Here is a 27,931-nt window from a genome sequence, read left to right as displayed (position 1 = left end):
TTGGCTGGTCATCTGGAAATACAACAAATCCTCCCGCATGTAATATTTCCATCTCCACAGGAAATGACAAATACAAAATAATGAGGAGGTGCTAGAGGGATCAATATGTCTCACTCTTTTGTCACAGGCGTTCCTCAGCACGAAGCACCAACTGTTTATGTTACTCATTGATAAAGAAGAAGCTGGTAAAAGAAAACAAAAAACCCCCAAAAACCCCACAATCCTTCAGATACATGGCAGATTTTAAAATCATGACCATGAATGTCAGGAGATTACAAAACCCAACAAAGACAGCAGTAGTTTCTTCTTACCTGGCAACATTTGTTTTTGACATATGTTTGTTACAAGAAGGACATTTAAAAGATGATAGTGATATACTGCTGTTTTCCAGAGAATGGGTTAAGGGAGAATCCAGATTGGAGTGAGAGTGTGTGTCGATATTGACAGTAAAGAACATAGAATAATTAACATACACGCAGATGCAGAACCTCCAGTTCCTAAGGAGTTACTAGCCAATCTAGACATACGTTTCATGACAAATGAAGCTGTTCGGCATGAGCCCCCGCATCCTCAGGACCTTCTATCACTGTGCCATTGAGAGCATCCTCACTGGATGCATCACCACCTGGTACGGCAACAGCACCGCCTACAACTGCAAAGCTCTCCAGCGAGTAGTGCGGTGCTCTGAACGGATAATTGGAGGTGAGCTTCCCTCCCTCCAAGACATCTACAGGAAGCGCTGCCTGAGGAAAGCGGGGAGGATCATCAAGGACTCCAGTCACCCCAGCCATAAACTGTTCAGACTGCTTCCATCAGGAAGGAGGTTCTGCAGCATCCGGTCCCGTACCAGCAGACTGAGAGACAGCTTCTTCCACCAGGCCATCAGACTGCTGAACACGTCATAGACACCTCAGCTTCACTACTGGAACTTTAACATTATGCACTCCATACTGTACAGTAATGCCACTGTTTTGCACATGTCTCAACTCTGTATATTTTATTTTATATATTTTATTTATTGTTTACTCTATTTAATTTGTAAAATATGTGTACACACACACACACACACACACACACACACACACACACACACAGAAAAATATTTAGTATACACATCCAGAAATGCATATACTATTATATATTGTACATATATTTATTAGTTTCAGATGTAGCCATTCTTGTATTTTGCTTGTTTACATTATTGTATTTTGCACAACTCTGTTGCTTGTGAAGCTCGCACACAAGAATTTCACTCACATGTGCTGTACCAATGTACCTGCACATGTGATGTGACAATAAAAGTGATTTGATTTGATTTGATTTGTTGTGGAGGGTGATTTAAATGGCTCAGTAGACAGAGGTAAACATCTTTTGCTGCTAAAATTATTTATAAAGAATTTGCTTTACTAGACGATTTTAGGGAGATATGTAAGGATGATCCTGGAGATACTTGGGAAAACATTAGAGGAATAAAACCCCAGTTAGATTACATTTTTACTACAAGCAAATACGGTCTGCTAATATTTCTTCGTTTTTTGTTCATTCTTAGCGATAACAATTTTAGGTCCAGCTTTCAGCCCCTTTTAAAGGACCAGGAATCTATACTCCAACCTTGTGAATTGGTGGAAACATGCAAAACAAAGAATAAAATGCTATATAATAAAATATTGCAAAGAAAGATAAAAAATAAATAAATCAAAATTGATGTTAAATTCCACACAAAAAGAAATTGGCAATATATATTCTACTGACAATTCTAATGGTGTAAGTATGGATAGAGATTACTGCAGGACACTTTTTAGAAAAAAGCTTGTACATTTAAAGTGCAGAAGCAGGAATATATGCAAATGAAAGATGCTCTGCCTATTTTTTCAGAAAAGTCAAAATACATTGTAAAAGAAGATCAATAAAGGAACTGCAAAGGAATGATGGGGTCATGGCTAAAACAGGAGGAACTATTGGAGGAGGCTGCATCACATTGCACCCAACTTTTTCAAGTCACTTTTGAAATGGGGAGTACATATTTACATTTGTTTTTTGTTTTTTGTTTGTTTTGGGGGGGTTTTTTTTACCCTTGGATAAAAAAGGAAAATTAGAAACAGATATTACTAAAGAAGAACTATACATTGCTTTGAATTCAATGAAAAACAGGAAGGTGCCTGGAATAGATAGACTGAGACGAGAAATTTACATGACATTTTGGGATTTACTGAGAAGCCATTTGGGAGAGATTATCAATGAAATGAAATTGAAATGAAATTTATAGCAGTTAGGAAACGAGTAAGAGCATGCACACGTGTGATCTCTCTATTGTATAAAAATATTATGTGTGAAATACAAGATATTGTGTAAGACAATTGTAAACCGATTAGCTGCAGCCCTGCCATATATATTTGATAAAGATCAAACAAGTGGGGTTAAAGGAAAGAATATTTCATGGAACATCCAACTTCATATACATGTTTGGGCTTTTTAGAAGATAGACATTTGCCATCTGTATCACACTAGATCAAGAGGGGGCTTTTAATAGAGTTAATCATGGTTTTATAGAAGGGTCTGTGAAGGTTCTCAGTCATCCAGGTCATCGTAGTCTAAGGAGCTTGGAAAGAAAAGCGTCTGGACTTGTTTAAGTTGCTTGAAGACGTTTCACCTCTCATCCGAGAAGTTTCTTCAGTTCTAAGGGTCAAATGGTGGAGAGTCCCACATTTAAACCCAGTGGGAGTTTCCCCCCAAAGACGGACAAAGGACCCCCTGATGATCCTCTACCTAATCACATGAGCCAAGGTGTGAAAGCGGGTGTGGGTCACAATCAGCCAGGGTTTCGGGTGAGCTCATTGTGAAACCTGGCCCCACCCTATCATGTGATTTCCTGAGGTCAGATGGCCCAGGATGTGAGTGGGCATTAAGACGTCTGTGGCAGACAGTTGGTGTCGTAAACCACCGCCAACGATTATTTTGATAGTCGACTAGTCACAGATTTTTTTTTTTGCGATTAGTCGACTAATCAGATCATCATCCATTGGACGTAAAACGTACAGCTTATTGCACCAGCAGCATCTGCTCTTATATGACTATCATTAGCTTACAGCTTTAAGTGTTTAAGGTGCTAACTAAAAATAAAGACAAGATGATAGTTTATTAAATTTGCAGATTGTTTCGGTGAAGTTTAATAAACTCCTTGCTATCTAAAATCTAACAGGACACCGGAGTATATTCTCCAGCATCTCACACTTCTGATAATCAGCTGTCTGCTTGACGTTTATTCAGCTGTGTAAAAACTATAACTTTGATCTCAGCCAAACCGATTTACTCAGGAACAAATAAAATAACAGTTTTAAGTTATCTAAGTGACTTATATACGTTTAACCTGAGTAGCGAAAGACGGCGGTGGGTTTGAAAACGATTTGCCGGGAGTCCGGTGTTCTCACGGCTCTAGTGAGCCTAGCCCCCGGCTAGCTATCGAGCTAGTGGGTAACAGACGTCTCCGAAAACATCGGAGCGCTTTTGAAAATATGTGGTGTCTTGATAAACTGAGCAGATATTTGAGGTTTACACAGCTACATTCTCGCCTGAAAATATGTTAAACGTTTATTTTGTGACCCAGAAAGAATAATAAGAGTAATATTAAAACTAACTAGCTGCCGCCATTGTTGGAAACTGAGCTGGGCTGCGCTATGAATTCTGGGACACAGCTGCTTCTTCTTCGGGGTTTAACGACAGCTGGCATCCTTGTACATGCAGTGCTGCCATCTTCTGTTTCAGTCCGTTATTACACTCTTAAATCCTGCTACTTATTCCTGCGTCTTTTATGATCTTAGAAAGCTTCAAACGATTTTGATAGTGGACGTAATCGTGACTAGTGGACTAATCGTGGCAGCCCTATTGGCAGCACTGCTGGGGAGTAAACTGGAATTAAACGAAACAGAAGCAGAGACCATCTGCACATGCACGGTACAGAGGTAGGGGGATCGGGTAGATCTGATCCCCTGAACTGTGACTGTTGTTCTTTTTCGTTTTTGTCCACATTATATTGAAATGTTTCATTACTGCAAACATTTTAAGAGATACTTATCATTGCTAACATCTTAACAGATACTCTGACCGTAACTATCGTAAAATGCTTTGAGCGGAAGTAGTGGCCTTTCGCACATGCGTTGTACGGATCGGGTAGTGACAAGCACAAAGTGTGAACACTTCCCTCCAGTCCAGAGACAAACCACATACCACCTAACAGAACTCTATCAGCCTCTAGTGGAGATTAGTGGGAACTTTATACTGTGGGAAGATTATACTGAACAACAGAAAGTCCTGTTTACTGTAGTACTTTACTACAAAGTCTTCATTCATTCAGTAACCTTTTCTCTAATAACAGAGCTTTCAGAGACTTGATAAACAGCAGGACACTATTATATCTAGGGCTGCTCAATTAATCGAATTTTAATCACGATTACGATCTGAGCTTTCAACGATCATTAAAAATGACTGAGCCGATTATTAGCACCTCCCTCGTGCTTTACTCTCGCGAGGTGGCAAATCGAGCGCACCTCTCTGCGTTTCGAACACGCGTCACATCAATTAAGAGTACCTGAAAGTAAAAGTAAAAGTAAAAGTAAAGTGTGCGTGTTAGTCCCCATAGGGTAATAGTTCCTCTGCATTTAACCCATTCACCCAGTGAAGCAGTGGGCAGCCGCCAGTGCAGCGCCCGGGGAGCAGTGTGTAGGGACGGTACCTTGCTCAGGGGTACCTCAGGGTAGCCGTTCAGTGGAGTCGAACCCCCGACCTTCCGATCATGGGGCCACCACTCTACCTACTGAGCTATCCCTGCCCTGCAGGAGGAGAGCTAAGCAGACGTTATTTGGAGAGGAGAGGATAATGGCTGCTAAAGAAAGAATGCCGTTGGTTGAAAAGCGAGGTAAAACTACTTCAGTGGTGTGGAAACATTATGGGTTCGCGGAGTCCGACGTGGATCAAGTCGATATAGTGTGTAAACTTTGCTACGGTGTTGTAGCTGCACCACAGGGCAACACTACAAATTTATTCAATCATTTGAAGACAGCTCACAAAGTGACATACGATCAAACAATGAAGGAGCATAGAGAAAAACCCTCAACAACACATGCTTCATCCTCACAGACCTCCATTCACGCTACCATGTACAACGCGACTAAATATCCCACCAGCTCCCAGAGACACAAGGAGATAACAAAAGCGGTAACGTTTTTCCTCGCCAAAGACCACTGCTCAATTAACACAGTGGACACCCCCGGCTTTAAGAAACTAATCCACACTTTGGACAAAAGGTATAACTTGCCATCTCGTCACTATTTTAGTCGAGTGGCGATTCCCGCTTTATATGACGAGTGTCATGATGGTGTCGCAAAGGAAGTGGCTACAGCCCAATATTTTGCCACCACAATGGACTTGTGGTCAAGCCGCACCACGGAGCCGTATTTGAGCCTCACGGTACATTTCATTGACATGGATTTCAACATGAAAACGAAATGTCTCCAGACATCATTTTTCCCAGAAGACCACACGGGGCAGAACATAGCTGCAGGTCTGAAACAAGCACTGGCTACGTGGGATCTGGAGGAGCGTAAACTCGTCTGTATAACCACAGACAACGCTGCAAATGTCATACTGGCTGCAGAACTGAATGGCTGGATGAGGCTCCAGTGCTTTGGGCACAGATTACATTTGGCCATAGGTGAGTAGGCCCAATTCCTACTGAATATGATGCATAATGTGATTTTCTTTCAACAAGTATACAACATAATGCTTCGAATGAATATAATAAATAAAAAACAATTTAAATTCAGAGATACTTTTATTCATTCTCACAGTCATACACATTTTCTATGAATTATACAAACACATAAATAAGCTACCATCACTTTTTCTTATTCATTCACACTCAAGGAAATGACAATCATCATCCTGATAATGCTTGTTTATATTTTTTATGTTTTTATAGAAAGAGCCATGAAAGATCACAGGATTGAGCGTGCAGTGGGGGTCTGCAAAAAAGTGGTCAGCACCTTTTCATTCAGTTGGAAAAAAAAGAGAGAGCTGAAAAGGGCACAGATAGACCTCAAACTGCCAGACCACTCCTTAAAGACTGAATGTCCAACCAGATGGGGATCTAGGCAGGCCATGGTTTCCAGAGTCCTTGAGCAGCAGAAGGCCATTGCCCATGTCCTCTCCCAAGACAAAGGAACCAGGCACCTCATCCCCTCATGGCAGGACATTCATGTCCTTGAGGCCATCAACAAGACCTTGGGACCTCTGGTTGAATTCACTGATGCACTTTCTGGAGAGAAATATGTGAGTGTGTCTTTAATAAAACCAACACTCCACCTATTAACAACTCAATCTTGGCTGAGCAAGATGATGACTTTATGAATTTATAGTAATTATTTAAGGATTGTATTTTAGAATGCCAAACCCGAGACAGATAAAACTGGTTCCTCATTCTGTGTTGCTGTCATTTTATATTTGTCCCATTAAAGGAGGCTGCAGTGATGGGGACACCCGTTGGTAACACGGAGGTTGCTGATGATGGTGCATCAAACCAAAAGAAGAGAAAAAAGGGCCTAAGCAGCTTCTTTAAGGCCCCTCACAGCACAGCTCCAGGTGCAGAACATGCTCTTCAACTGGACCAGGCCATAGCTTTTGAGCTTCAGGCCTACCTCCAGGCAGGGACCCTGGACACAGAGGAAGACCCACTGGGGTGGTGGAAGCTATCACAGAACCTCTTCCCACGACTCTCCATCCTGGCAAAGAAATATCTTTGCATCCCAGCCACAAGTGCCTCATCAGAAAGGGTCTTTAGTACTGGTGGAAATGTTGTCAACTGCCTGCGTGCATCCCTGAAGCCTGATCATGTCAATAGGCTGGTGTTTTTGGCTAAAAACCTTTGAAAGGTTGCAGGAACCATGTTTTGTTGAGCCATTTTGAGATTGTATGGGACTCGGGCCTACTAGTTTTTATTTATTTCTTATAAAAGGTACTACTTTCAGTGTTTAATTTTATTTTTGTTCAGGCAGCAACTTTAGTTGACATACCTCAATGTCAGTTTGATGCAATTGTGCATTGTGTGGCTACACAGCTTGCCTTGATGTTTGGTTATTTATATGCATAAATATTATGCAGTAGTTTGAAGTTCACTAAACATTAATGTTTACATTTTTTTTTTATATTGCAAACATTTGCACGGTTATCAGAATTTGCACATTATTTTATATTATTTTTTGACAATCTTTAAAGCAATTATTCAATACATTGTTATTGTTAAATAAATATCGTGAAATAATCGTGATCTCAATTTCATTGGAAATAATTGTGATTATCATTTTTGCCATAATCGAGCAGCCCTAATTATAGCTGTTTCTTCTATTTCCTTTGAACATGTGATCAGGGGAGAGCGCGAACGCAGTCCCCCACTACCAGAAATTATGCAGTCGAGATTCCCACATTTGGGGAATTCGCAGGGGTCAGCACAACCGGAGTGCAATGGCTGAGCCTCGCCCTGGGTGAACCACCTTCTTGATCATGGTATCTCCCCTGCCAGGTAAGTATGAGTTGTTCACCTCACACATGGGGGACTCTTTCACACACAAACCCTGCACACTCACGGTGCTCACAATCTCACAATCAACACAAACACAGCCTGCAGGAGGCTGGGACTACACACTATTTATATACACAGGAAGGAGCTTCCAACAGAGCCACATCAGGTTATTTAGTTTAAAATATACGGGGAGTCTTTCCCATCATACATTGCTGCATCTGCACAACAAAAGCTAACTGAAAGATCACCTTTTTTCATCCATTTAACCTCCTTAAATCCACCAACAAACCAACAGGAAGTTCAAGTAACTCCAAGTTGAATCAAACTGCAGCTGAAAACTGTTTGATTCACGTCTGATGTTTAGAAAAAAGGAAAAAACGCATAAAGCGCACACGTTTTCTGCTAACAGCACAACCACTTCCTGTTCCTTTGTTACGTGCTGCTGAACAGTTCACTCTCCTCCTGCTGCTGCCCCCTACTGTCCCGGCGTAGGGACAACACTGTTTATTGCACACACATATTCTAAGAGCTTCCTTGTGTGTAAACAACAGCAAAGAAGGAATAAGATGAGTTTCTGTCATGATCAGACTGAACATCCACTCTATGATCACATTACACTACCTGCAAAGCTCATTTCAGCCTTGTAGAAACATCTGCACAGATTAGAGGATGGTGGCATGTAAGGCTACCAGTGGCATGAAGTCGTATATGAGGGACAAGCCCACAAAGTGTGAATACAAACGGTTTGTTCGAGCTGATTGGGCACCGGCTCACACGTGACAGTTTTTTGTGTACACAGGAAAGAGTGAGGTCAACATAAGTTATGGTCTGAGCTGCTCGTCTGTCATAGATCTTTAAACCATTTTCTTTGCTCGGTGGTGGCTACACTTTGGCTAACTGTTCTACCAGCCCTGCCCTCTTCCACAATCTGCATAACACACATGCTGGCTGCTGTGGAACCATTAGAGGAAAGAAAAGGGAAAAAACAGGCTGTCTTTCTGCACATGGACAAAAATGACTTTCCTAACACGACTGAGAGGGACGAGCTGCCCTGGATTAGAAAAGAAGCTGCTGTTTGTTAAGTGGATGAACACTCGGGAGGTGACAGTGTGCTCCAGAGTGCACAAAGGACTTCAGTGAAAAGACTGTGCAGCACAAAGCTTTCACTAACATCTTCCTCAAATAACACAACAACGGAGACTTCTAAGCCTTAATAAACGAAGGACACTTGCCGCAGTATCTGCTTCCTCTGTTTTCTTTGAACATGTGATCAGGGGAGAGCGCGAACGCAGTCCCCCACTACCAGAAATTATGCAGTCGAGATTCCCACATTTGGGGAATTCGCAGGGGTCAGCACAACCGGAGTGCAATGGCTGAGCCTCGCCCTGGGTGAACCACCTTCTTGATCATGGTATCTCCCCTGCCAGGTAAGTATGAGTTGTTCACCTCACACATGGGGGACTCTTTCACACACAAACCCTGCACACTCACGGTGCTCACAATCTCACAATCAACACAAACACAGCCTGCAGGAGGCTGGGACTACACACTATTTATATACACAGGAAGGAGCTTCCAACAGAGCCACATCAGGTTATTTCGTTTTAATAAAATACGGGGAGTCTTTCCCATCATGCATTGCTGCATCTGCACAACAAAAGCTAATTGAAAGATCACAATAGTTAATCAATTTAACCTCCTTAAATTCACCAACAAACAGGAAGTTCAAGTAACTCCAAGTTAAATCAAACTGCAGCTGAAAACCTTGTGATTCACATTTGATGCTCAGGAAGAAAAAAATCAACAACAACACACAAAACACACACGTTTTCTGCTAACAGCACAACCACTTCCTGTTCTTTTGTCTTCTCCTGCTGGACAGCTGACTGTCCTACTCCTGCTGCCCCCTATTGTCCTGGAGTGGGAACGCTCACTTTTATGATGTGATGGGGTTAGATCTGAGATTTTGAGACACCTTCACACTGTGCTCAACTCCTTCAAGAGGAGGATGTAGATTTTGATAGTCAGAGGACCTTTGGACTGATTTTTTAGACATAAAAGTTCCACCAGATATTTGAAAAAAACAAAACAAAACAAGACTTAGAAACTAATATTACTTTAGATGACCTGTTGGTTTCTTTAAAATCTATTAAAGAGAAGATGGATGTTTACTTACACCTTCCGAGTGCGAAGTGTAACGCCGGCATTCTTCCTGACATATGCCACACAATTCATATCGTTATAATATCAACAACCCCTCAAATTATATTGGAAGCGAGATGAAGGCCTACAAAAGTTGGCATGCTTATCGGAATTTTGTCTTAAGATGAGTAACAAACCCCAGTATCTGTAATCTGCTTGGAACTGTAGTCACTGGATCAAGTGGACCACGGTCACTGCTGACGTATTTCCCTGATTTTAATTATATTTTGATATTGACAGGTCTCTGTCCGTTATCCCTTACATTGTCAACGAGTCACTTAAAGGATCTCATTTTACATCTTATTTCTTTTGAGCATCTGGGAATATAACTTTCCATCTAGAGCAGGGCGAGATGGCCAAAAATATTTATCACGATATATATTTGAAAATTTGCGATAACGATATAACTGACGATGTAATTGACATGAGACAAAATACAACTCCACAAGTTTACTAGCGCAAAAAACCCCATCCATTTATTTTCACTCAAACAAGCAGCTGTTTTTTTTTAATGTGCATTAAAGCTATATAAAAATGTAACAGTGCAAATGCAAATTCCTTGCTGACAGTTTAACCAAAAGGCATTTCCAGTAGAAATGGGCTGACATATCCTGAGCATAACCATGTATAATATCCACTGAAGTTAAAAAGAGGTGCTTTGCTACATTATACTGTGATGTGCCAAATAAAAAAGTTAAATATGTAATTTTCGGACCATAAGGTGCACGGGATTATAAGGCACATTAAGCGAAACAAAGCATTCAGATAAATCAAACTTTATTCAACTTTATTTATCTTGCTTCCTCTACTTCTGTACCATTGATTCATTAATGCTGTATTCTATCCCAGCTGCTCTATTCCTGTGTTGTTGCAGTATATTATTTACTAACCTTGTATTGTGGATGGATTATCTCAGTTGTTCTCCTGACTGAAGTTTGGTCCGTTTACAGCAGGGCTGCCCAATCCCAGTCCTCAAGAGCTACTATCCTGCAGCTTTTAGATGCATCCCTACTCCAACACAGCTGAATCAAATGGTTTGATTACCTCTTCAGCATGCCATCATGTTTGGCAAAGGCCTGATAACAAGCCATTCATTTGATTCGGGTGTGTGGGAACAAGGATGCATCTAAAAGCTGCAGGACGGTAGCTCTCGAGGACTGGGATTGGGCACCCCTGGTTTACAGCATCCTGCCATGCGATTGCATTTGTCTCTAACCATCAGGAACCTTCACGTTAACTTTTATCGAGTGGAAAAGTGTTAGCGTTGATTCGTCCAGCTTCACTGTGTGTGTTATGCTAACATAGCTGTGTCGCTAGCGATCACGTAGCACATCATTATAAACCAGCTAGCCCAACTTCAGTAACCCTACAAACGTCACTGCTGTTTAGTTTCCTGTCTTCATTTATGTTGGAAGTGATAGCAGAGCTGTACGTTTGAATTTTTTCAGAAATCTCTCAGTCAGAACATGCTATATCATGCTTAGGTAACTAGCGAAACTAGCGAGCTAACTTCCGCTAACTTCCTGCTAGCTTCTAACTTCGTTAAGTGTAATAAATTCTGTTCTCATGGATGCCTGGATGTTAAACTTCATAGTTACACCTGGTAAAGCAGCAATGCTGATCGTTTTATTAAAGATGAAAGAATTTAGACAGTTTTTAACTCTCAGTGAAGTTGTTCGTTTGACTTTGGGACATGAAGTGAACGGAATTTATGACCCAGATTACTCCCAGATTTAGGAGCGCGTTAGTCCAACAAATACGGCAATAATGACGGGCTGCTTGCATGTTCTACAAAAAAATGTGTCTGACGGACAAATTCCAGTTCCACATCACTGAAGTGGCACCATTTTTACAAACTAATTCTGGTTCATCCGTTTCACTCAATGATCCGCTTTCTCCCTTCTCATTCTCTGTTGCCGCCATGCTTTTTCGGCCATGTGCGTATGAAAACAAAGGCACTGTGCATGCGTGTTTTATCCATATTCTATCGTGATATTACATTTTCTTATCGTTGCCTAACATTGTACCGGTATTACCATGAACGGTATAATATGGCCCAGCCCTATTGCCATCTGTCCTTAATTGCATCCCAGCCCCATATTTCTGCAATTTCCATCTCAACCCACTTAAAGAGTCCATTCTCGGCCCACTTATGAAAATCCTTTGTTGTAGCCCGTCTTGTATACCATAATTTAACTTTAATCAAAGATATCAAATTCACTACTAGCAACAGATATTCTTTCTTTACATGTATTCATGTCAAAAAATACAATATCTTCATAAGTAAATAAGGTAAGGCAAGCAAATAGTCTTTTCAATAGGTTTCAAAGGGATCTAACGAACAGGCAATCCCACGATCTTATCTTCAGCCAAAGGTGAGTAATTAAAAAAATTCAGAGGAATAGGAAGTCAAAATCTGAGAAACACTTGACATTTATGAATATATCTTTGAGACACTAAGGTGTTGCTGTAATAAAGCACGTCCAACTTTAAAGGGATATGTGGAATACTTTTACCGCCATTCTCTATAGATTGATAAAGAGTTTCCTGTTTAATATATTCATTACCACTCTAAAACAAACTAAACATTGACCTTGTCATTTCTTTTCTAACTAATTCATGCATGGCGAATATGCAAGCTGGTGTAGCAGGATAGGAAGTATATCCATTCTCGTCGCCAGTATTTTGCTACAAAAAATTGTGACTGGTTGCAGTTACACTGCTAATAAATCCAGCTAGTAAAACGTTCGTTGTTTTTCCACATGTTTAGGGGGGTGCACCGTTCCTGGAGATACTGCAATACCAGGTCGATGCGTGGAGTGGACGGAGCAAGCCCCTATTCCATCTCCCTGTTCCAAAAATCAATTTAATATATGGTCCCCGGGTAGGGGACGTATCAGATATTAAACTGATAAGAACAGATTTTTTTTTTTTTTTTTTTTTTTTACTTCTTTTATTTTCTTTCCACAACAATTCAAAAAACTTTTTCCATTTCCGTTACAAAGACATATTTACATTTCATTTCTTTCCCACATTCATTCATCGCAAACCAATCATTTTCATGTAACATATTCATATAACTTATTGCTTTTCATTGCTCCTTTTCCCTTTCTCCCTTCCTTACTCTTTACCTACCACCACTTTTTAGGTGCCTTCGCAGTAAAGAAGGAAGGGAAATCTTTCCATCTATCCTTGATCGTGTCTATTCCCCATTTTTGTAGTTCATGCCAGTATGTCTTTTCAAATTCCCTCTCTACAGCTTTAGTCGTACCTATTTCCCCCTCTTTATATCCTCCCGTTATACAACTCTGTCTTGCCTTCCACAATTTCATTTTTACAATTGTTAACAACATACAACGTATTTTGTATCTCTCTTTTTCTATGCTGTTAGCCCTGAAAAGGGTAATCTCTTCATAAGTCACCGTGCCCAAACCTTTATACTTCCCCTTTACCCTTTCCCATACCTTTTTTGCGTATTCGCATCCCCAAAGTACGTGTTCTATTGTTTCCTCTTCTACGCAGTTGTCCCTCGGACACTTTTTCTGTTTTCCCAAGTTATGTGCATACATAATGATCCTCACGGGTAACCTTTTGTGTAAATGCATCCAATTAAAATCCTTCAAAACATTTTTAAAGGTCTTATCCTGTGCACATTTCCACACTTCTGGACTCACCGGTACCTGGTTATAATTAGCTTTCCATACCATTTTCTTATATAAAAGTTTATGGTTTAGTACGGTATCCACCTCTTTACATTCAGCGTGTTTCTTTCCCCATCCCAGCATCCTCTGAAAATATTTTGGTCTAGTTTCCGCCTTTGGTCCCTTATTTTCCCACCCTATCAAAAAACGGTATGGAATCGCTAACCAAAACCATAACAATATTTGACATTTATGGACATAGTTCTGTTTCAATAGCTTGCATACATTTGCATAAAACATTGTATCTAACTTCAAAGGGACATTTGGTACCCCTTTCCCACCATCTTCAATTTCTTGATACATTTGCGTTCTTTTGACATACTCATAACCCCCCCAAATAAATTTAAATATCGCTCTGGTTATTTGCGCTCTGTAGATCTGTGGCATCGAAAACACATAGGCCAGATGTAATAACTTCGGCACCACCTCACTCTTTATAATCAGAACCTTCCCCGTAATTGTTAATTTCCTTGCTTTCCAAAGGCCCAGCTTCTTTTCTACCGCACTTAACCTTTTTTTCCAATTGCTAAGCTCATCTCCTTCCTTATTTCCAAAGGTGATTCCTAAAATATTCATTGGGCCTTGGCACAAAGTAAAATCACAGATATTATCTCTTCTACCCTCCCATGTCCCCAAATATTTATACATCGACTTCTCTTTATTTATCTTTGATCCAGTCGCTTTTTCATAAATATCTAAAATTTCTATCGCACCCTTTAAACTATCATCATCTGCCAGATATAATACTGTATCGTCCGCATACTGCGATATCTTTAAAACTTCCCCCCGCGGCATCGGAATCCCTTTTACTCTCTGGCTTTCCCTTATTGCGCAAGCCAAAGGTTCAACATACAGTACATAAAGAACAACAGATAATGGACATCCTTGCCTCAAACCCTTTGTTTGATACACTTTTTCTGTAAGGAATCCATTTACTTTTATTTTCAGACTTATGCCGTTGTATAAATTTTTTACCCATTTTTTAAATTTCTCTCCCAAGCCCATATACTGCATTACCCTCCACAAAAAATCATAATCTACCCTATCAAAGGCCTTTTGTTGATCTAGGCTCACACATAGTGCTGGCAAATTTCTATCTCTAACGTATGTGAGTATGTCTCTGTGTAGTTGCACGTTCCAAGACATTTGCCTCCCCCTGACCCCACACGTCTGATCCTTCTCCACTATTTGCATCATTACTCCCGCGAGTCTATTTGCCAATATCCTACTCAGGATCTTATAATCCACACATAGCATAGTTTGTCTTTCATCCCAGCTTTTTTGGGGGTGACTGGGTGGGGGGATATTGCTCACAGCAAATTCCTAAAAACTCCTATTGATCATTGTTGCTCCCATAGATACATTTCAGTTTACCAGTCATGAGGCTCCAAATTATACCAGGAGTGGGGTTTGAACCCACGAGAGCATGCGCTCATTGGAGCTTAAGTCCAACGCCTTAACCACTCGGTCATCCTGGTGCATATATATTGTGCATGCGTGTTCCTTTAGGAAACAGGAAGATTGGTAGGAGAAAGAAACGTATTAATCTTGTTTGTTAGGATCATAGCCATAAATGGAGGACTCTTATAAAGTCCATGGATTTTCATTCACACATATTACATGAGGTATCTACTCTTTACACACTAAGGATCCACACTACCAGGGCTACGGCACACAGCTGTTTTATAAATCATCAAAACCAATACTATCCTAAGATTTATTATATGCAAAAATGATCTGTTCCAAAATGTTTTCATGTAATCCTGAAAACAGAAAAACAATCTTCTGCACTATTAACCATCCACAAATGGAAACAACAGACAATACAGGTGATTTTAGCTAAAAAGCCAAGAAAAAATTGTGTGGTTTTTTTTTTTTTTTTTCAAACGATGTAATTTACAGCCACAGAGGACAGAAAGCTGCAGTATGTAGAGAAAGAGAAGAGTTAAACCTATAATCAACATGAGTCCTTGTAGATGGCAGCCTCCGGTTTTTAAAGACTTCTATTGGTCTCTAGTGGACAACAGAGGTAACTGCAGGATTGGAGCCAGAATAGTGTAACTGCAGTTCAAAACGACATATTTTTTTGATTTCCCATAGAAAGTGTGTGTCCAGCCACGTGTCAGTCCAAGTGGCAGGATTTAGTAATTCTGGTAATAGTTAAATGTAAGTCATTCACAAATATTAAGTCGCAACATTTCAGTCTGACTAACCTTGGAAGATTACACGAAGACAATGTCCAGATATGCAGACGCACGCATATATCTAGCGTATAAGAAATTTCTTTGCACAAACTGTTGAGTCAAATGCCATTTGTTTTTCACAGCTTCAGGGGGTGCACCGTTCCTAGAAATACTGCAATACCAGGTCGATGCGTGGAGTGGACGGAGCAAGCCCCTATTCCATCTCCCTGCTCCAAAAATCAATTTAATATATGGTCCCCGGGTAGGGGACGTATCAGATATTAAACTGATAAGAACAGATACTACACTTGATCTTAGCCAAAAGGCCGAGAAGCGATACCGGGAATACGTCGGAGCAGACGGAGTCACTCCCCGCACAGTCTCCCTCACTCACGGTTCGGAAACTAAACCGCTCGCCATTTCAGGCCATCGTATAAAACAGCAACCATGAGATCATTAGATAACGTATAACCAGTGTAATGTCGATGTATGTTATTTGAATCTGCTAGCTTTAGCAAATATACCTTCTTCTGGCTTCTTAGACACGTGGTACGCTTTAGTCCAATAGGAAGCAGAAAAGCAAAAAACAAGAAATAAACATAATAAATTTAGTTTACATTCATGACAACACTCACGCTTATCACGCTAAATATGAGTGTTATTTTAACTTAATTAAACGTAATATATTTCTGGTAAAGTAAATTAATGTTTTTACGTTTCTCGTTAAGAAAAAACAAACTTTACTAGCGGTCTCTGGTGGCGCGGAGGGCGAACTACACTCTTTATGTTACATGCTCCGCTATTATGAAAAAAATTAACCACTCGGTGACAAACCGCAAATATTAACGCAAATCTTTCTCTTTTTGTTCTGGCTCGAGTTTTCCTTGCAGAACACCCTCTACATGACAGCAGCAGATACCAGTCAAAGTCTGACAACATCCTACCGCTAACATGCGACAAAGTAAAGTTAGCACAGTGTTGCAGGAATTGCTGTCTTGTGTGTGACTGGGTGCAGTAAGGAGTGTATGTAATGTGTGTGTGGGCATGCGCGTGAAGGAAAACGCGGGGAGCGAAAGAGGAAAAAGAGAGTGAGAGAGTGTGTCATGGGTAGAGGGCGACCGGGAGCAGCGTTCTAACGGGCTACAGGCTATGCAGTGTGTTTCCAAAGTGTGCAGTACTGTTATTAAAGCCTCATCTCTTCAGTACTCTCCGGTGCCTCGGCTGATTTCTGTCTGCCTCACTACTCCACAAAAGTGAAGGGAGTTAACCCCGAAGGAGGACAAACTTCGGCCCTGGAGGAAGCATCTCCCCTCGTGTCTCCCGACCACGGTCAGGGGACTGACGGCGAGGAATGGTTAACAACATACTTTGAGTCAACAAACTTCATAAAAGTCTCCCGTAAATCCATCTGTCTGAGAACTAAACACGCTATAAATATTCTGCAGGCGCGCCTGGTGTGAGGAAGAAGTCATTATCACGAAAATGGCGACTGTGGTTGAGACCTCCTCACCTAGGGTTGCCAACTCCCTGAAAAATAAATAAGGGACACCTCGTGGCCAGGGCCGGGCGACCCAGTTGTCTTCACCCTTCCCAGTGTGGTGAATTTTCTAGCTCTTTTTTTGTGTGTGAAATTATTTTTTTTAACCATTTGACTTGAAGTTGATTTAAGTACATGCATATTCTATTCTTTGTGATATGAACACATGGGAAACAAATTATCATTTAGCCATTTATCTTTAGCTCAAAATGACAACATTAACACAGTAAAACAGGTCTCTTTCTTAAACAGAAGCCTGTCATGCTTAACTTTTGAGAATAAAAGTAAATCTTTCTTTAAAAGCACTCTGTCCTGCTTAACTTAAAATAATAGAAAACAATAGAAAGAAAAATATTCTTGTAACTGTGCACATTTAGTGCATTTAGTACAATTGGCTTCAGTTGAGGTATTATTTCAGCTTTTCTAATGCTAATCAGCTGCTCCTGTTTGTAAACCCGCTTGTTCCCATGATTACGCATCATAACTCATCATCATTATTCATCTATGTATTACTTTTATGTATTAGTCATCAATTTGTTGTAATCATCTATCCTTGCAGTTGTTTATTACACAAAATAAATTATATTATCACACTTCTGGCCACATAGCGCTGATATTCACTGCACATGCCCATATTAACGTTTTCCAGCCAGGTGTTTTCCTTTTCCCATTCTTCTCTGAGGGGAACAAACATTGCTGCTCTAATGCTGGGCTCACACTGTGCGATTTTTGGCCCATTTTGAGACGATTTTTGAGTCGTGCGACGGTTTTGGCGATCGGCCCGATTTTGGCCTTCATCGTGCGTCGTGTAGTATACGTGGGGTAACGAGAAGTGATTAACACCTCACGACCAGCTCCCGATCATCAATCGCTCGTGAGGGTGTCACCACAGCCGCTCACACTGCTCATGCGCAAACACGTAAACGTCGGTGAAAAAGACGGCGCAGCGCGGCTGTGCAGCGTGTGATCTGGACACAAGTGATGGAGGCACAACTTGTAGAACTTTGGAAAGCTCATCAGAGCCTTTTCGATGTGGCCCCACAAAATTATCACGACCACAACAACCGTGAAAATAGTTGGATTTACACTGCTGCTCATTCACAGCTGCCTGATCATGTTTTTCATTAGCAATTTAGCAAAGTTGATGGTGGTGGCGTGTCTGTGTGAGTGAAAGACTGAGAGAGCGCGACAGATTTTCTGTTATAACCTTCATGTTATGGAGGCACAGTGTGAGCTCTCAGGTCGCATCAGAGCATCGGGTGGTATAGTGTGAGACCTGCATCGTGACCTACCAACTTCTAACCCCTGCGAGTCAATCGTGCAGTTTGAGCAGGAGCTGAATAACGTGACTGAAAAAATCGCACAGTGTCTGCCCAGCTTTAGGTGTACTGTCGTCCGAGACTTGCACCGCAGTGTCGGCGTTTGTTTCCCTGTTGGCCATGCTTCTTGTTGTGGTCATCTGTTGTCTTCCGGTATTTTCTCCGCAAGCGACCTTTCCTCGACCAATGAGATGAGCAGTAATCTGAATTGTCATACTCGAATTGTCATAAGTGTGCTGTCAGCTCATTGGTCACAAAGCAGGAGAGGGGCTGGGAATTATGTTTTCAAACAAAGCGTTAATTCCATTAAAAGTTATAGGCCACTTTTGATTCTCACTGTATTACGGGATAAAGTGCGTCCCTTATTAGCTCAATACGGGACGTGTGCTTTTGTTTCGAAATACGGGACGATTCCGTATTTTAAGGGACGGTTGGCAACCCTATCCTCACCCCACAAATCCATGAAGAGCCGTGAGTTGGTAAACCCAAACAAACCTTTTAAATACTACCCGAAAAACAGAAAGGGTGTTTTTTTAATTGATACAGTGGTCTCAATTAATAATTATAAATTATAAAGTTATTAGGTAGAAATTGACTTACTAAAAGTCTCCTCCAACCTGCTATGCTCAGGTGGCGTCAAACTGTAGCGAGTCAAACTAACGGCACCTGGGTTTGAGCATGCGCACTAGTCCTGATTTTGACTTTACAAACTACACATCAGCCGTTACGGTTAATCAATATATGTTATATAAAATATACTCAGTTCTGACATATAAGCAATAATAGCTGTTAGTATGTCTGTCATGTAAACAGTTTATCTAAAATACAAAGCAAACGAAAAGACTGCATATAGATGCTTAATGCAGCCTCTTCTCAAATAATGCTCTGCTGTTCTCAATTTGTTCGATCATTATGTCGGAAATTCTAAATAATTTTAAATCTTAGGTTTTCATATCTACGACTAAAGAGGTTTAGTCACTACTGAGAGACTTTTCCATTATTTTTGATGGATTAAGAGAAAAATTATTTAAAGAAACCTGCATGATTTTTATCCAAAAGAGCCTCAATTGACCTAAAAGCTTTGTTTCATTAGCCATAACACTCCTGGTCCCCTGCCTTGAATTAAGGTATTTTATTCAGGTCCAAAACACTCAGATAAAGTCGTGTATTCAGCTGACACAGAGCATGAATAGTTCTGATGGTAACATCAGACTGTTTAGGTGAAATTAGTTAAATTAGATGTTAAAAATCACTAAAGGTGTTCTAGCAAGCAACACGTGCTGAATTTTAAAGTGGCGGAATTCTGGCTAAAGTCTGTAGTGAGAGTAGGGAGCAAGTGAAAGACAGTCTGAAGATGTGGAAGTATGCTCTGGACATAAAGAGGAATGGAAATCAGTAGAAGAAAGACAGATTACATGTGTTTGAATGTGAGGGAGGCAGGTGGGAAGGTGAAGATGCAAGGAGCAGGGACGGTCTAAATACCTGGGCAACAGACAGTAAAGAGAGTGCAGACAGGGTGGAGTGGGTGGGTGGATCAAATCAATTTTATTGTCACATCACGTGTGCTGGTACACTGGTTCAGCACATGTGAGTTAAATTCTTGTGTGCAGCTTCACAAGCAACAGTGGTGTGCACAATCCAGGAAATATAAAAAACAAAATCTACGAATAATAAATATGAGAAACATAAGCATAAATATATGTACAAATATGAGAATGTGTGCACATTACTAAATATTCATACCAAATATATATACATACATATATATACACGTGTATATACATATGTATAACATGTGCAGAAGTCAGCAGATGAATATTTTTCAATATGGAGTTTATGTTTATGGAGTTTATGGAGTTTAAGTTTCGATAAGTGAAAGTGAAGTGTCTATGAAGTGTTAGTGGTCAGTGTTTAGCAGTCTGGTGGCCTGATGGAAAAAGCTGTCTCTCAGTCTGCCAGTTCATGACCAGAACCTCCTGCCTGATGGAAGTAGTTTGAACAGTTTATGGCTGGAGTGACTGGAGTCCTTGATGATCCTCCCTGCTGTGGTCAGGCACTGCTTCTTGTAGATGTCCTAGAGGGAGGGAAGCTCACCTCCAATTATCCTTTCAGGACAGCGCACCACTCTGTGGAGAGCTTTGAGGTTGTAGGTAGTGCTGTTGCCATATCAAGAAGTGATGCATCTAGTGAGGATGCTCTCAATGGTACAACAGTAGAAGGTTTTGAGGATGCTGGGGCTCACTTTTCAATTACTTTGCAATGATGTTGGAGTTGCTAGTGGCCGTGCAGTTGTAGGTGTAGAGTGAGTACAGGAGAGGGCTCAGTACACACCCCAGTGGAGCACCAGTGTTCATTATGGCAGGTGATGAGGTAATGCTGCCACGTCTGACTACTTGGTGTCTGTCAGACAGGAAGTTAAGGATCCAGCTGCAGAGAGAGCTGCTCAGTCCTAGATCCTGCAGTTTCCATTGAGGAAAGAATGGTATTGAATGCTGAGCTGTAATCTACAAACAGCATTCTCACAAATGTGTCTCTTCTCTCCAGGTGCAAGAGGGCAGTACTTAGTGTCAGGGCTACGGCGTCATCAGTGGACCTGTTGTGGTGGTATGCAAATTGGTCCATTGATTTGGGTAGTGCAGAGCAGATGACGTTCCTGACCAGCCTCTCAAAGCATGGGTACAGGGAAGATGGTGGCCATTTTGAAGCAGGCTGGGATCACAGACAGAGAGAGGGAGCAGTAGATATTTGTGAACACTCCAGCCAGCTGAGCCACGGATAACTTGAGGACACGACCAACAATCCCATCAGGACCAGTGCGTTCCCCTGTCTGAAGCACTTCTGCACATCCTCCTCAGACACCAAAGTATGTATAGTTTGGAGACAGTGGAAATGAAAAAGAAACAGGAGGTTGCGCTGAAGATAGACAGAAAGATAATTAAATCAGAGGGACATCTGAAAAGGAAATTATGTAACCACATAATTTCTTTAGGGATTAATAAAGTTTTCTGATTCTGAGAGAGGCAAGGCTGAGAAGATTTAGACTTGTGTAGGGAAGGAACAATGGATATACTGGACAAAAGATGTTGAAGATGGAGCTGCCAGGCAAGAGGAAAAGAGGAAGGATCCTAAAAAGGCAGCAGATCTGCTGCAGCGGCCCCTGTAGAGAGCAGTAAGTTTTCCTAACTGTACTTGTTATGTAAAAGTATATGCGGAAAATTAAAGTCAAAAGTAGAAGAACCACGCAGTTCATGTAGTAGTTTCAGTTTCAAACAGGAAAGGTCTTTTTCTGTTGTTTGGCGATCAATGAAGTTTTTTAGTGATGTAATTATTTTTTTTAATGTGTTATTTATTTATTTGTTTATTTAGACAATGTTTAAAACGCCTGGATGAGGCGCCTGCTGAGTGCCGATACTAGCTTTACTTTTGCTAAAATACCGATCGGACCAAACATATGTTTTTGAAACGTTTATGAAAATTATGACGGACAAAGTTCACGGAACGACTTTCCACAGGGCTTTGCTCCGGCATTACGGTTAGCGTACCGGTCCATCAACACTTCCGGTCCGACCTTTTTCTCCCTCCGCCCCGGTGCCGTTTCACTTTGCGGCCCACGTGCGGCGTTAATTCGGGTTTTTAGCTTAAAAAAACCAAGTAAAAGTTTGGACCAAATGGCGTCGTCTTTCGAGCAGATGAGGGCGAACGTGGGGAAGCTTCTCAGAGGAATCGACAGGTACAAAGAACAACAGCAGACCGAGCTAACAGCTTAGCCTGGTTGCTAATATCGCAAGCTAACGTTTGGTGCAGTGAGTCAGTGGTGGCTAGCCCATACAGGGCAGCTTGATGCCTCATTAAACGAGTTTTATTGTTGGTTAATTACACCAACATTATATTAAAGAAATAATAAGTCAGAGTTAACAAATATTGGATAAAATATGTTTAATGTTCGTGTTGGATTTATACAGCTGCTAGCATTAGCCGGGTTTGCGCCATTGAACTGTAGACAATTTGTATTGGTGAGAAACCCTGGCTTCTGCGGTATATTGTTGTTTACTCATTTTCATTAGATGGACATTAACGGTTCATTCAGGTTAAAAGCGGTGATCAAAGATATTTCACACAAAGGAAGTCATTTACTGCATGAATAGGATTGTTTTCATCAGCCCAGGGTTCATTTTCTGCTTTCACACAGAAAATTAACCATTTACGCAGCTGTTGTCACCTGAGGCTCAACTGGTGGACCTTTCCACCGTCTATGATTTGAAATGATCACTAATTTGTAATCATAATACCTTACTAACCCAAGACAATTGCTTTGTTATAGAGCAGGGGTCGGTGTCCCTGCAGGTTTTAGATCTCACCCTGGGTCAACACACCTGAATCACATGATTAGTTCATTACCAGGCCTCTGGAGAACTTCAAGACATGTTGAGGAGGTCATTTATCCATTTAAATCAGCTGTGATGGATCAAGAACACATGTAAAACCTGCAGGGACACCGGCCCTCGTGGACTGGGATTGGGGACCCCTGTTATAGAGGCCCAGTTAAGATATAAACGTGAAAGACAGGAAATTGTAAACGCTATATTTAAAAAAAACAAGGGAAAAAGTAAGGTGCAAATAAGATATGGCGATTTAAGAAAGCCCAGATGTCATAAGGAGGAGACGTAAAGTTTGTTGGCCACAGGTGGGAAGGATTTCTCATGGTGTTCTGTGCTGGATTATCTTTTGCTAAATGTGCTCCTGTTGCTTTCCAGTTTGAACGGAGGACCTGCGAATATTTGTCCAGTAGTGTCTGAATTTCGCTAGCCACGCTGTCTGGCATACAGTGCTGCAGACACACACTCTGTGGTTTCAACTATCCAGGGAAGCATGCAGCTGAGCCCAGTTAGTTTGATATCAAGTACGGTTGGTTTGATGGTTTTGAAGGCACTGAAAAAGTAAAAAAAAAAACAATACACAAAAACTCTCACAATGCTCGCTAGCTTTGTAGACCTGTTTGAGCAGGTAGAGACTGGCGTCCTCGTCTGGGCTGGTAGATAAACTGCAGAGGGATCCATCCGTGGGCTGATCACGTGCCGGGGCTGGTCTAGGATGAATATCTCCAGAGTATTCATAATAGACAATATCAGGGCCACTGGGATGGCATGACCTCTTCCACAGCATGGGAACCCAATGTAGAATCAGGGTTATCCTGAAGATGTAGTGCAACTCTCGACAAACATATTTTAAGCTTATAAGCACATAAATGAAAAAAAAAGCACTGAAACATTTGCTTTTATTTATGGATAATAATCTCATCTCCCCTCACAGGTACAACCCAGAAAACCTTGCAACGCTGGAGCGCTACGTGGAGACGCAAGCGAGAGAAAATGCCTACGACCTGGAAGCAAACCTTGCTGTGCTCAAGCTGTAAGTTACATAAGTTACCCAAACAGCAGCTATTCGACTTTAAGACACTGGATTTTTTTAAATTTATAAATAAAGGGAAAAATGTAATGATAGGGGGGAAAAAAATAGGTGGAGGAAGTTTTATCCAATAGGGGAGTCAAGCCCTGACTATGGCCTGATTCTGATCATAAAACAAAGGCAGCTCAGTCTCTGCCAGCCTGCCTCTACTGCTGGATGTCGGCTCCAGGAAGCAGCAGATTTTCCTTCGGTAGGAAAGAAAGCGACTTTTACACACTGCTAAAAATATTACCGACTCTAAATAATTTGGGGACAGAGGCAGCTCTTAGGAATATACCAGAATGGTCTTTATTTGATTTACCTGTTGGATACCTTGATGTTTGAGTGGTGATGACTCTAATCTTGACATCTGTGCAGGTACCAGTTTAATCCAGCATACTTCCAGACTCAAGTGACCTCACAGATTCTGCTGAAGGCGCTGACCAACCTGCCACACACCGACTTCACACTCTGCAAGTGCATGATCGACCAGACACATGTATCCTTTTGGTGCTTTTTCTCTGAGCGTTGCATTCTGGGAGATTTATATGTGACAGGTTCTCTGAATGTGTGTGTGTGTGCAGATTGGAGTTATGGAAACTTTAAGAAGTTGATTAGAAGTTCATACTTCTGTCCCACTTTGGACAGACATCTTTTTTTTTTTTTTTTTTTGCTGAGTATGAATATTAATCCTTTTACACTGCTGCAGTAGAAATATCTCCATTGTGCCTGATGGAGGTCCACCTCCTGTTATACCCAATGTAATCCTCAGTGAATTGAGCTAACCAGCTAAAATAATTATTTCCTCCCATTCTAGACAAAGTTGAAATAGTATTGATATGTTGTCTGAATTCCACGTCCATGCAGGTCATTAACAATGTGAAATCAGAATTTTCTGTAGGTGTTAAATGTTTGTTGTTATAAATTACTGGAAGAAAAAAAATATCTGTGCCAAAAAGATTAAAAGCACTATGAGTTATTATTTATTTTAGATGCAACCCCCCCCCCCCCACACACACACACACACACACACACACACACACACACAGTATTCAGCTCCATGGGGCCCTGTTCATGGTGGAGTACCTCGAGAGCGCTCCCTTTGGAACAGGAAGTCTATCGAGTGGCAGTTCTTGCTTATATCAGAAATTCTCTGATTAAGGCTGTATTGGTGGTGTTAGAGAATCTTTGTGCAGGGCTGTGTATAAACAGATCAGGGTGGTGCTGGTGGCGGAGCTTGGCTCTGTGTTGGGGTCAGGGGGGCATTTCCTTGACTACTGTGTCGCAGCAGGAGGAGCGGCCCATCAGACAGATCCTCTATCTGGGGAACCTGCTGGAGACGTGCCACTTCCAGAGCTTCTGGGTACGAAACTCACACTAAACCACATGCACATAATCTCTGCATCCATGTAAGAGAAACACAATAAAACCTCAACAGGGCCATCAGCTGAAGGGCTGTGCTGAGGACACATGGTTTCCAGAAACTATTAGTATGGCCTTTTTTCTCAAGCAACAAAGTAGCTCGTAGAATTCAGCTTTTAGGCTGTTTTCTGCTTTTCTTTTTTTTTTTTAGCTTCTCCTTTCCCAGCAGGAGCAGCAGAGTTCAAAGGGCAAGTCAAAGTGGTTGGTCCAGACGCTAGCGTGCGTTGATTGGTTGACCATAGAAACAAGCTCTCAATGTTAGCATTTAAAAAAAAATGGAATGAAAAATGTGGACACACATTAAAAATTGTGTCCCGTCCTCCTGCTTCTACTTAAAATTGACATTAATCACCAAAACGGATCTCCGACCTGCCGGAGTCATCGGTGCTCATCTTTCCGTCAAACCTCGCCTGCTGCTGTTCCCTTCGTTTTAGTGTGAACTGAATGAATGAATTGTGTCCTAATCTTTCTTAAGTAGTTTGTTTTCGGCCCAACTTGCTCTTTGAATGAAGTATTCTGCTTCTATTTGTCGAAATGCTTTTGAAGCACATTTAAAAACAATTTTTATTATCATTTTAATCCTAATTGCCTTTCAGGACATTCCTGATTTCTGTGTTGCGATTTTTCTGGTTTTCTCGTGCTGATGTTTGTTTCCTCTCCTCTCTGTCCCGTCCCGTCCTGGACAGACGAGTCTAGAGGAGAACAGAGAGCTCATCGATGGCATTACTGGTTTTGAGGACTCTGTGCGCAAGTGTGAGTATCGTCCTCTGACTCAGCACGTTGGGCAGCACGCCACTACACTGAACACAAACAGCTGGTTTAATTGAACAACCTCAGACACAGACACGCCCACACAGTGCAGTGATGCAAATTCTGAGAATAAACCACATGAAACTGTTTGAACATGATAAAAACTCGAATGTTTTCTGTTTAGTTATCTGCCATGTTGTGGGCATCACCTACCAGACCATCGATCGCCGCTTACTGGCCGAGATGCTCGGAGACCCGCTGGGTAAGACCTTTGACACACACGTGTAAAAACCTGGCAGACGGCTCAGTGCAATCAACCTTTGATATTTAAAGACTATAAGTTGTTTTGACTGTGTGACACGTAACAACGCGCATCTGTTAAATCAGCAGCTACAGAAGCTTCTAATGGGCACAGCTCAACATAAATCGGCCGTCTTTAAAGTAAAGCGGACGATTGGACTCCATGTTGGTGGTAAATCTGTGTGAACCTCTGTTTTCTGTGTGTGCAGACACGCAGGTGAAGGTGTGGATGAACAAGTACGGCTGGACGGAGAACGAGGATGGACAGATCTTCATCTTCAACCAGGAGGAGAGCGTCAAGCCCAAGAACATCGTGGAGAAGATCGACTTTGAGAGTGAGTGTTGCTGCTGCGCATATTAGTGCTGAGAAGTCACAGCTAATCAAAAAAACCCACCGAGAGTCAAACCACTCGAATGCCGCATTGTTCTAACTACTTGTGTTGTTTTACAAAAGCAAAATCGCCGGGGTTGTAATTAAAAAAAAATGTTTTTTTTAGAGAGGGATCTCATTTGTATCAGCATAAAATCCATTTGTTTATTCTGTTAAGTAAGACTCATTACTGTAAGACAATGCACGCCACCACCCCCTCGTAGGCCTGGCAAACCCGGGTCCTTGCAGGTCTTTTGTGTTTTATTTGTTTCACTGTGACTGGAAGTGAAGTCAGAGATTTCATATTCATGCCTCATTTCCTTCTCTTTTCCCTGCTCTCCCTTTGTTTTCCTTTTGCAGGTGTATCCAGCATCATGGCCACATCTCAGTGATGGAAACGCATAAATACACTCACACACAAACAACCACACGCAGCAGTTAGGATGGAGTCAGACAGGTCATTAGTTTTCATAATCACAAGTTTTCTCAATAAAAGTAATTTATCATTTCCAGCCTGTCTGCGTTTGCTTCTTGATTGATTGATTTTTGATCTGTTCTCCTAAACGGTATCAGGGCGTTGGCTGAGAGCTGTTGGGAAGCCTTAAGGAGTCTTAAAGCTGCTACTTAGTCATCCTGTGGTGAAGGTGTTGTAATTTTAGGTTTGCTGTGTGTTGAGTGTGTGATGGTGTAAGAGGAAGTTGGGTGACTTATTGTTCACCCGCTCAGCAGCTTTGTGTTCTACACAGAGGTTTCCTCATCACTACTAAAATCTCAAATTCATGGGTGAGAAATGCGATTTGTTAGTCTAAAGTTAGAGTGCATCAAGGACCACTGATAACATTACAGTCTGTAAAATATGTCAGTCACCTTTTGGTTTGTAAAGTTCCCGTTATAAAGCCTCAAGTGGGGTTTTATTGATGTCACCATCTTAGATTAGATGAAACTTTAATCCCTCGGGTGGGTTCCTCCAAGAAATTCGGTTTCCAATAGCACAGCACCGACAGAAGTTACACATATGTAACTACAGAGACGTATATAAATACTGCGTATACAAAAGGGATAAATAGGAATAAGAATACAAGGGAATTGCACATTTCAAGTATTGTGAGTAACTTTAATAATAGTCTTTAAC

General features: G+C 41.3%; 2 protein-coding genes, 4 non-coding genes and 1 pseudogene across 7 annotated transcripts; 2 read left to right on the top strand and 5 right to left on the bottom strand.

The window, feature by feature from the left end:
* The first annotated feature begins 5,478 nt into the window (after positions 1–5,478).
* On the top strand, positions 5,479–7,061 carry LOC146619482 (E3 SUMO-protein ligase ZBED1-like). Its single transcript, XM_085371360.1, has 3 exons — positions 5,479–5,707; positions 5,975–6,324; positions 6,510–7,061. Exons 1-3 carry the CDS (start codon positions 5,479–5,481, stop codon positions 6,918–6,920), a joined length of 990 nt encoding a protein of 329 aa, XP_085227486.1. The 3' UTR covers positions 6,921–7,061.
* Positions 7,062–7,414: 353 nt separating this feature from the next.
* LOC146619481 (U1 spliceosomal RNA) lies at positions 7,415–7,578 on the bottom strand. The gene has a single exon (XR_014906862.1). It is a non-coding gene; the product is annotated as a U1 spliceosomal RNA (small nuclear RNA).
* A 1,263-nt stretch (positions 7,579–8,841) lies between these two features.
* LOC146619480 (U1 spliceosomal RNA) lies at positions 8,842–9,005 on the bottom strand. The gene has a single exon (XR_014906859.1). It is a non-coding gene; the product is annotated as a U1 spliceosomal RNA (small nuclear RNA).
* A 3,536-nt stretch (positions 9,006–12,541) lies between these two features.
* Positions 12,542–12,758, bottom strand: LOC146619479 (U2 spliceosomal RNA; annotated as a pseudogene).
* A 2,110-nt stretch (positions 12,759–14,868) lies between these two features.
* Positions 14,869–14,951, bottom strand: trnal-uaa (transfer RNA leucine (anticodon UAA)). The gene has a single exon. It is a non-coding gene; the product is annotated as a tRNA-Leu (tRNA).
* An 852-nt stretch (positions 14,952–15,803) lies between these two features.
* Positions 15,804–15,994, bottom strand: LOC146619477 (U2 spliceosomal RNA). Its single transcript, XR_014906858.1, has one exon. It is a non-coding gene; the product is annotated as a U2 spliceosomal RNA (small nuclear RNA).
* A 6,090-nt stretch (positions 15,995–22,084) lies between these two features.
* Positions 22,085–27,307, top strand: eif3k (eukaryotic translation initiation factor 3, subunit K). 2 transcript variants are annotated; one of them, XM_085370462.1, is made up of 8 exons: positions 22,085–22,242; positions 23,823–23,921; positions 24,336–24,456; positions 25,246–25,320; positions 26,066–26,132; positions 26,314–26,391; positions 26,639–26,764; positions 27,160–27,307. In XM_085370462.1, exons 1-8 carry the CDS (start codon positions 22,181–22,183, stop codon positions 27,189–27,191), a joined length of 660 nt encoding a protein of 219 aa, XP_085226588.1. In that variant the 5' UTR covers positions 22,085–22,180; the 3' UTR covers positions 27,192–27,307. The 2 variants fall into 2 exon arrangements, with proteins under 2 accessions (XP_085226588.1, XP_085226587.1); XM_085370461.1 differs by having other exon boundaries at positions 25,243–25,320.
* The last annotated feature ends 624 nt before the right edge of the window (positions 27,308–27,931 follow it).

Source organism: Diplotaxodon limnothrissa, linkage group LG14 (genome assembly GCF_057381915.1).
Source record: "Diplotaxodon limnothrissa isolate DT_005_m linkage group LG14, D_limnothrissa_male_GT1.1, whole genome shotgun sequence".
NCBI classification, from domain to species: Eukaryota; Metazoa; Chordata; class Actinopteri; order Cichliformes; family Cichlidae; genus Diplotaxodon; species Diplotaxodon limnothrissa.
The sequence above is the reverse complement of the archived record's forward strand: the minus strand, read 5'-3'. Positions and strand labels throughout refer to the sequence as shown.

Bases quoted from the DNA above. Each gene is read 5' to 3' on its own strand.
- LOC146619482 (XM_085371360.1), top strand. From the start codon at position 5,479: ATGGATTTCAACATGAAAACGAAATGTCTCCAGACATCATTTTTCCCA. The intron at 5,708-5,974 runs GTGAGTAGGCCC...ATGTTTTTATAG, and splicing joins CAGATTACATTTGGCCATAG to AAAGAGCCATGAAAGATCAC. The intron at 6,325-6,509 runs GTGAGTGTGTCT...GTCCCATTAAAG, and splicing joins CACTTTCTGGAGAGAAATAT to GAGGCTGCAGTGATGGGGAC.
- eif3k (XM_085370461.1), top strand. From the start codon at position 22,181: ATGGCGTCGTCTTTCGAGCAGATGAGGGCGAACGTGGGGAAGCTTCTC. The intron at 23,922-24,335 runs GTAAGTTACATA...ACATCTGTGCAG, and splicing joins AACCTTGCTGTGCTCAAGCT to GTACCAGTTTAATCCAGCAT. The intron at 24,457-25,242 runs GTATCCTTTTGG...ACTACTGTGTCG, and splicing joins GCATGATCGACCAGACACAT to CAGCAGGAGGAGCGGCCCAT.